Source organism: Haliotis rubra, unplaced genomic scaffold (genome assembly GCF_003918875.1).
Source record: "Haliotis rubra isolate DU_JTF1 unplaced genomic scaffold, ASM391887v1 Scf171, whole genome shotgun sequence".
In the NCBI taxonomy this organism is placed as follows: domain Eukaryota; kingdom Metazoa; phylum Mollusca; class Gastropoda; order Lepetellida; family Haliotidae; genus Haliotis; species Haliotis rubra.
The window spans coordinates 372950-383136 of record NW_025765681.1 but is presented as its reverse complement, the minus strand read 5'-3'; the positions used below and the strand labels follow the sequence as shown (position 1 = coordinate 383136).

Sequence of the window (10187 nt, the reverse complement as noted above, 5' to 3'; positions counted from 1 at the left end):
GTTATGACGTTGAGATTGGTGCAATCGTCACGAAGTAGCGGTATTCGACGGATAGTGTTCATGGTGACCGACACCTTATTGATAAGTTAGAAACATTTCACAACCAGTGAGTGGGTTTAGTTTAAGGCCGCTTTCGCGGCCCAGCTTGATGGAGATTCAGAGAGAGTGAGTGAGTTTAGTTTTACGCCGCTTTTAGTAATATTCCAGCACTATCACCAAGAATGGGCTTCACATATTGTACCTATGTGGGGAATCCGGGTCTTTGGCGCGTCGAGCGAACGCTTTAACCACTAGACTACCCCATCACTGCTGACGATGGAGAACTGATGATGTTGAAACATTACAATGAAACCGACGAGCACAATAATGGTAAGAAAAGAGTCAAGACGATAGTTGAATTCGAACCCATAGGTTTCTGGCAAAAATACATTTCGCTGCAGTATACATATTTGTATCCTCAATGTAGCATTAACATAATTTACATCACTGTTTGTTCAATATCCAGCTATATGGCGGCGGTCTGTAAACAATCGACTCTGGATCACACAATCCAGTGATCATCAGTATGAGCATCGATCTACGCAAATGGGATACGATGACTTATGTCAACCAAGTCAGCGAACCTGACCACCCGATCCCGTTAGTCGCCTCTTACGACTAGCATGGGTTGCTGAAGACCAATACACGGATCTTCACGGGTACTGTGAAATAGGATTTAGGGAACAAATGATGTGATGATTTACTTCAGCAATGAAATACTACTACACTCTCAACACATGTCGATGCATACCGGAGTGCATGACCACTGACAACTTTCACAGGTTGACGTTCGTTCTCGAACGAAAGGTCGTAACAAGTCTTCACAAATACCATTAACATGTAGCAGGATGGTCCCAAGAAAACATAAACACAATAACACTGATGGGTAGGGAGACAGCGCGTCTCTGTGTCTCTACGACCTTTCAGTTACCACGAAGTCAGATGAGACAACCGAAAAAAAGTCATGGCGGCTGAGTTGTGCAAGGGAGATAACCGCTACAGACGTTTACTGCCCAACTCTGCCAACCGAGTCACGTTCCACTGAACTAATTCTGTGTTTGGCCAAACTTTCAATTTGAGGGGGCAAACAGACAAATGTGGTGATTCGTCTTATCTTGTGGAGTCTGGAGAGTGATGAGAAATTAAGAAAGGTCAGTTAACCGGAGGAATGTCTTAGGGGGATATAAACCTCTATTTATTCAACGGGCTAAAATAAGAGCTGTATACTCCTCGGCGTTAAAAAGAGAATACGACATACCACTACTTCTACAAACTAACATTTGCTCTGCTCTATGGCGAACATAAAACACCAAATGCAGTCTTGAAATGAGAACATAAAAATACTGATATACCTTCAGCCCGACTAATGTCACTGTGGCGTAAGCCTGCTCTCACTATTTGACTGCATCGAAAAACGACTCCCGATAGAGAAGGATATATCAAGCCCATTGTAAATCTGAGATTATTATGTGCCTGATTGAACAATACCTGCCTTACAGAGGAATGACACATTAAGATGATACTTGTCAGTTTCTGTGACTGGAGAAGTGAAATATACACTGCAGTTGTTATTTGGTAGATTTTGTATATAATAACTATTATCAGATAGTGTGTGTTTCAAAGAGGTGTGCTTTACATTTCGGGAGATAGTTTTGTCTAAATGCCCCAGTATGTTGTTGGTCAGTCGGTACAGTATAACTGTTCATGACTTAACTGTTTCATATTCGTCACACTGTTAACGGCTCTTTAGATGTACCACTGTATGACTCGGTAGCTGTACCACTGTATGACTCTGTAGATGTACCACTGGGATATGACTTGGTAGATGTACCACTGGGATATGACTCGGTAGATGTACCACTGTGATATGACTATGATATGACAGAGCTGTATACTCCTCGGCGTTAAAAAGAGAATACGACATACCACTACTTCTACAAACTAACATTTGCTCTGCTCTATGGCGAACATAAAACACCAAATGCAGTCTTGAAATGAGAACATAAAAATACTGATATACCTTCAGCCCGACTAATGTCACTGTGGCGTAAGCCTGCTCTCACTATTTGACTGCATCGAAAAACGACTCCCGATAGAGAAGGATATATCAAGCCCATTGTAAATCTGAGATTATTATGTGCCTGATTGAACAATACCTGCCTTACAGAGGAATGACACATTAAGATGATACTTGTCAGTTTCTGTGACTGGAGAAGTGAAATATACACTGCAGTTGTTATTTGGTAGATTTTGTATATAATAACTATTATCAGATAGTGTGTGTTTCAAAGAGGTGTGCTTTACATTTCGGGAGATAGTTTTGTCTAAATGCCCCAGTATGTTGTTGGTCAGTCGGTACAGTATAACTGTTCATGACTTAACTGTTTCATATTCGTCACACTGTTAACGGCTCTTTAGATGTACCACTGTATGACTCGGTAGCTGTACCACTGTATGACTCTGTAGATGTACCACTGGGATATGACTTGGTAGATGTACCACTGGGATATGACTCGGTAGATGTACCACTGTGATATGACTCGGTAGATGTACCACTGTGATATGACTCGGTAGATGTACCACTGCATGACTCGGTAGATGTACCACTTTGATATGACTCGGTAGATGTACCACTGTGATATGACTCGGTAGATGTACCACTGTGATATGACTCGGTAGATGTACCACTGTGATATGACTCGGTAGATGTACCACTGTGATATGACTCGGTAGATGTACCACTGTGATATGACTCGGTAGATGTACCACTGTGATATGACTCGGTAGATGTACCACTGTGATATGACTCGGTAGATGTACCACTGTGATATGACTCGGTAGATGTACCACTGTGATATGACTCGGTAGATGTACCACTGTGATGTCATGACTCGGTAGATGTACCACTGTGATATGACTCGGTAGATGTACCACTGTGATATGACTCCACTGGTATGACTCGGTAGATGTACCACTGTGATATGACTCGGTAGATGTACCACTGTGATATGACTCGGTAGATGTACCACTGTGATATGACTCGGTAGATGTACCACTGTGATATGACTCGGTAGATGTACCACTGTGATCGGTATGACTCTGTGATATGACCGGATGTACCACTGCAATATGACTCGGTAGATGTACCACTGTGATATGACTCTGTAGATGTACCACTGGAATATGACTCGGTAGATGTACCACTGTGATATGACTCTGTAGATGTACCACTGTGATATATGACTCGGTAGATGTACCACTGTACCGCTTATGACTCGGTAGATGTACCACTGTATGACTCGGTTTGATCGGGTAGATGTACCACTGTATTACTCGGTAGATGTACCACTGTTATATGACTCGGTAGATGTACCACTTTGATATGACTCGGTAGATGTATCACTGTGATATGACTCGGTAGAAGTACCACTGTGATATGACTCTGTAGATGTACCACTGGAATATGACTCGGTAGATGTACCACTGTCTGTATATGACCACTGTGATATGACTCGGTAGATGTACCACTGTGATATGACTCGGTAGATGTACCACTGTGATATGACTCGGTAGATGTACCACTGTTATATGACTCGGTAGATGTACCACTGTGATATGACTCGGTAGATGTACCACTGATATGACTCGGTAGATGTACCACTGCATGACTCGGTAGATGTACCACTGAGATATGACTCGGTAGATGTACCACTGTATGACTCGGTAGATGTACCACTGTTCTATGACTCGGTAGAAGTACCACTGTGATATGACTCGGTAGATGTACCACTGGAATATGACTCGGTAGATGTACCACTGTGATATGACTCTGTAGATGTACCACTGTGATATGACTCGGTAGATGTACCACTGTTATATGACTCGGTAGATGTACCACTTTGATATGACTCGGTAGATGTACCACTTTGATATGACTCGGTAGATGTACCACTATGATATGACATGTGTGCATATGTACCACTCTTAATGACTCGGCATGAATGCCACTCTCAGTGATTCGGTAGTAAACCAGTGTTTACGTCTCGGTAGATGTTACCATATGCCTCTGTAGATGTACAATTCATTGGTATTTTCCCATCGATACAATTCCAGGTTGTATCAAACAAAAATCACCTGATTTGTCAATTCTGAGAAAGCTTGGTGCAAGTTGCATGGAATTAATCCCTAGTTTCAACGGCCCAGTTTATATTTCATGTCCTGTTAGTTCTGTGGTCATGAAAGTCAGTGTGACTCAAATCACGTATTTTTCACGTGATCCTAAAATGAAAACAATGTATTTTAGGCCCACTGAATAGTTATCACGTCCTGTGTGGAAGGAGAGACCGAAATTATGTATGTCTTAGTCATTTACACCTTGTTGAGACTGACACCATAATAAGGACAAATCAGGATTGTGGCTCAAACCTGCACAGGGACATGCACCGTCTTCGACTATTGGGGTAAAATGGTCCCCCATGTGTGTGCCGATCTATAATTCTAGGTATCGGACGTCTATTTCAACGTTTACAACATACACTGGTGTGCTTCGTAATCGTAATTCACCCAAGAACATCCCAACACCGGACTATCAGTCCCTCGCGGAAGTGTGGAGAAATCGTCATGTTATGTCCAAACAAGCCCAAACAATGGCGGAGAGAAGTCTCAGTTTGTGGAGGGAGACAACATGTGTCTGTCGGGGAGCTGACTTCACCACGTTGTAAACACGGGATTAGACGCGTTCAGATAACAGGGAACGGCTCAACGTCTGATTCACACAGCCTACTGCCTGGTCATTGCTATTTTGCAATATTTGTCCGCCATTGAAATTCGATAAAGGGGCGTCACTCTATTCTTCATGCTATTTAAAGGGAGATCATCCAGTGGACAGGTTTCACTCAAAATGGCTATATGTTATGCTAGTTCCGCTGATGTAATCCTGTTTCTTCGTAATCTGTTTTTATTCGCTGGTATGTATTATCAAAAGAGGCAACCAGGCGACGAATTCGAGTTGATGTCAACATAAGCATTTTCAACTGAGAAAACTGAAACTGGATGTTGGTGGGTGCTGATACTCTCTCTCAGGACGGTGGGGGTGGCCTAGTGGTTAACGCGTTCGCTCGTCACGCCGAAGAACCGGGTTTGATTCCCCACATGGGTACAATGTGTGAAACGCATTCCTGCTGTCCCCTGCCTGGAATATTGTTAAAAGCGGCTTAAAACCACACTCACTCACTCACTGACTTACTCACTCACTCACTCAATCTATCAGATCATTTTTAATCATTATTTATATTTGTAAGCTCCCAAACTATTCAGAGGCTAGACACCATCAACAAGACGCCCTAGCATATATTAGGCACTCATGACTATCATCGAAAATCGTTTTACAAATAAAGTCAGTATGAATTTAATAATGGTAATATATAAATTATGTTCACATGCTGAAACTCACGTTCACCCTGAATCTCAGGCCTTTGTTTGGAAAGAAAACAGTCCGGCATGAAACAATGTTTTCTGCTCATGAGGAATGTGTATATTGACGCAAAAGCAAACGCTTACTATTACCAAACATAGGTACCAAGGGTGATGGTGAAATGCCATACATATTCACTCATAAACAAGTTCGGAATCATAAATAGTTTATTTAGAGATATTTTTGTAGTGAGAACTGAACACACAATCACAAAAATATCACCGAAAATATTTGTGGTCCCTAACTTTTTGTTCAGTATTTTTTAAAAACAGTTTGTCGAATTATTTTGGATGATATCTATGATGATAAATATTTATTATGATATTAAATTACTTATATACTTTATTGAATAAATGAATTATATTTAAAAACAAAACAAATAACATTCTGGACCTATTTAAACCTATCTTCACACAAATGACTTATATTTTTCCTGTATTATTCATCTTTATGACATATGAGACGACCCCTCCACCCGGCTTGAGCGACGAACCTATGCATGGATTTAGTCCCTCGAAGCAATAGCCTAGTTTGTCCACAGCAGTGTAAACTTGCTAAATATTATGGCTCTGTTTGCTGTGATTAGGGCGGTATATTAACAATGTATTAAGTGTAGTGGATTTGTCATGAGTTTAGTTTGACATTTATCTACCTCTGCTTAGTATTCAGGAATGTTGGGGATGCAATCACGTTTCGTTTACAACTTTTTAAATTGACTGTTTTCCAAACTGATAAATACACGTGACTTTCAGTTAGTCGACCAACATTTTCTGCTAATGTCCTTGTAACAGGGTCCATCTTCATCTGGGGTAACAAAATGTGTTTTGCATGATGTTGTTCTCACTGTTACATACTTACTGACAGATAGACAGACAGACAGACAGACAGATAGATAGACACTTACACAAACACACACACACACACACACACACACACACACACACACACACACACACACACACACACACACACATGACTAATGAATGACTAAGTATTATTGAATGGTCTGCCGTTGGCTTTGGCATTGCTATTGGGTTGGTTTCCTGCTAAATCTAGGATTTTGAAATTACATTATATTACTTGATGATTTTATAAAATATGACATCACTAATAAACCCATTTCATCCCCTGCATTGTATAAATCTTGTTTTCACCTTCATTTGCATTAAACAGTGATCGTAGGTAACCTGTATTTTCATTTAGTTTCTTGAATGAAATGTATCTTAATCACTAAACTGATATTATTTATGCAATACACTCTTCGATCTGTATTAAAGATACAATTAATTACTTACCTACGGTTATACAAATATATTCGTAACTTGTGATATGCCTTGTTGATAAGCTGTTATCTATTCCGACAGGTAAATATATCATTTAGCTAAGCGTATCACACCGTGCACTATGCGATACGAATAACAAGTGTTACTAGATTATAGAGAGCTGTTAATCTACAGACTAAACAACATAAAACCCTTGACAAGACATCAAAAGTGTTTACCGAGACAGGCAAATTGCTAGTCTACATCTGAATGAACCTCTTCACCCTGTTCCAGACTTCTTGGTTTAATGTGCTTTGTTCTTGTGTGTGTTCTCTGCACATCCACACCAGATTCTTGTCTGCGTTCACACCTGTATAATACAAATCATGTTTATTGCGTAAGTGGGCGTTAGATGTATATTATTATTGAAATCCATGTCACGAAATAGCTTTCTAGAAACACCCGCTTACATTGTCTGTGTGGTAATGGCCTCTGTATTGTAGGATAATATGTTATATTCAACTCAGAATCAATCTGATGTGTCTGCACGTGCGATCAGATTTGGTGTCGGTATACTCTGTGGAATTGCATTGTGCATGTGTTTTTTGTTGTGCAATTGGCCATCGGGATTTACAAGCCTGGTTAAACGTTGAGAAGAAGAGAAGAAGAGAAGAGAACCGTCTTCAATCGGGAAATACTTCCTCGTCTTCAGCATGTTTAATCAAACAAAAAGGCAAAACCTGATTCTCACAAAGGAATAACTAATGCCGATCAACAAGTCACTGGGCAAGTTAATTTAATTTTCTTGCTTCTCAAAACAATGTATAAAAACATTCCGACAGAGCCGGTTTGTAATGTTCAAATTAAATTGCACATTCAGCACTATATATTATTTAATTTTTTCGTGAATTAGCAGGTTTCACACTTCTCTCCGGGGAACAACACTACATCTTAAACATACACCAAATTCATGGCACATGCATGTTTGAAATACATGATAATGATACATTCTGTTCGGAAGGAATTTACTTATAATGTAGGCATTATGAAATACCTTACTCATTTACGTTACATTATTGACTCAATAGAAATGGTGACACCTCTTTCTTATATACTATGTTTATCAGTCTCGCTGCACACAAGGTAAAAACTTAAATGAATAAAATACAATTCTGACGGATATATGCTCAGTTTGCTTAATTATATTATTAGAAGACATTCATTAGAACAGTATCGTCAAGCCACAAGATCTATTTTCTTTCGCGTCACAATTTTATAAGTGTTAATATCGGTAAAATAATTTAACCGGAAAAGGGAGAATGATATATCCGGATGCGACAAAAACCATTTAGAAAATTAATATAGCTACACGAAAACTACTAATTATGTATTTGGAATACATCTTTATGTCAATATCATTCCGTATTTCAGTGATGAGGTTGCTATCATATCCACGCTTTATGTCTTATATTGAAGTGTATTGAACACGGTACCGCTTCAATGAGAAAGGAATATCAATATGTATAAACATATTGCACCAAAACGAATATATTACTTTCTCTTGATTGTATGGAACCATCATACTGTGGTAATATTTGGAATATATAATTGTATATTGATATATTATATATTGTATTACACGATTAACATAATGACATATTAGATGCTTGTCTTCAAACCAGTTTCATTCAGAATAATGTAATAATTATGTGCAATCACTGCTATCGTGAAGTTGATCCGCTCAACACAATGGATTTAGCTAAGTGTATGCATGTGTAATATAAATCCAGTATGAGCTCACGTTTTAATAAATGACATTTAAGCATTTTTCTTATTACACCAAAACCAACCTAATATGTACATACAGGCCTGCGATTAATGCTATCTTATAAAATATAATTATATTGGCCAATGAGGCTTCTATTACCGGAAAGCCTTTATTCGACACATTTTCTCCCATAATGGCATTGCCTACGTGTATTATTAGCTTGAATTATGCCATACATTATCGCTTCACACGGAATAGATTATAGAAATTCATAATTTTCTCACCTTCTATAGAGCATACATTGCAAAGGGTTACCGGAGATATAATACGGAAAGGCTTTAATGAGTTCAACATGCAAATCACGTCATAACAATTTGTCGGTTGATTTTGTTTGTGTTGGTTTTTTTATGTTGTCACTTTATAGTCTCTTTTCAATGTATTGTTCACAGCCTTTCGGTAATATTTTCACTTAACACGTGAATTGAGTGTCCTATAAAGATGGGAGTTATGAAAGCACGATTGTGTAGAGTCTTGCATATAGAAGATTTAGTAATTGTTAAAAGAAAATTAGGTTTAATATAGGGAGGTAATGAATAGGCTCAAGCTGTGTCAGTAATAAGTAGTAGTCACCTGACAGCATTTGGGGTCTTCCCACGGAAATAAGAAACACGTTTTTTGTATATTGCATGCAACAGGCGTTCCCGAGTTAACTAGTCAATGATTGCTTAAAATAACGTAAAGCCTTTTCAGGTTGTTATTGAATCACAGAAGATGGTTGAATCAAAGAGTTTATATCATCAGAAAATTAAATATTTCACAACAATAAATAATTATATCGTATGGAGGTGCGAACTGGTAAAAAAGGTTTAAACACTCATTGTTTTTTAAATGTAAGCTGTTTTACCGTTACTGGATATTCTTCACACGACCTAATTGATTTAATAAATAAACGTTTAGGTGTTTGTGTATTGGATTAAACGTTTCCATACAAGCATTTTCTTTCTGCGTCTTACATACTGCATTTATATCCCCTTGAAAATAAACATTCCCAAGTGCTCTCGGAAATGATAACAATGTATATTTATCATGTGCTATCGATTAAGGTCAAAGGTCGTGTGTGAAAGACAAAATTTTGTAAAATGAAGACAGTGGTGAACTTAATCACCCAGTAAATCCCAACTGGACAGTGATTTTAATAGCTAACATCCTTGCGCGGGTCAGGAGACGCCACGGTCGGGTTCCCTAGAAACAATGAAATCTGGGCGGGTCCAACATGTGCTGAGAGATTTTCTATGATAAAGCACTGGATGTAATAAAAGAGAGTTGTGGTAAATAAATAAATGAGCGCTGATATTGAGGCAATTGTACCTGAGCGCTCGTGCTTGAGCAACCATCTTAATTTCAGTGCATCTTGGCTTTTCACGTATGTTTTAAGTGTTGAGAGTGGCATTCATTGCGTTGATAAGAGTTATTTCGAGGGAAATATTTATTGCCAGCTAAAGGATGTGAATTACTGAGACGAGGCCATGTTGGTGTGCGCGGACACATGGAAGAGAGTGTGTATTTTGTACAGTGGGGTATTGGCATAAGAACGAGTTTGATGTCACTATTGTGGCAGAAGTTTTGCAACTTCTTGACATTAAAC

The 10187-nt window shown here is 38.8% G+C and overlaps 1 protein-coding gene across 1 annotated transcript; it reads right to left on the bottom strand.

Annotated features, from left to right (window-relative positions):
• Positions 1-2644: 2644 nt before the first annotated feature.
• Positions 2645-3057, bottom strand: LOC124272601 (the record flags this gene model as incomplete). The annotated part of the gene is made up of 2 exons (XM_046707801.1): positions 2645-2710; positions 2971-3057. Coding segments are annotated over 2 exons (153 nt in total), but the record flags the coding sequence as incomplete, so codon positions are not given.
• Between the last annotated feature and the right edge of the window lie 7130 nt (positions 3058-10187).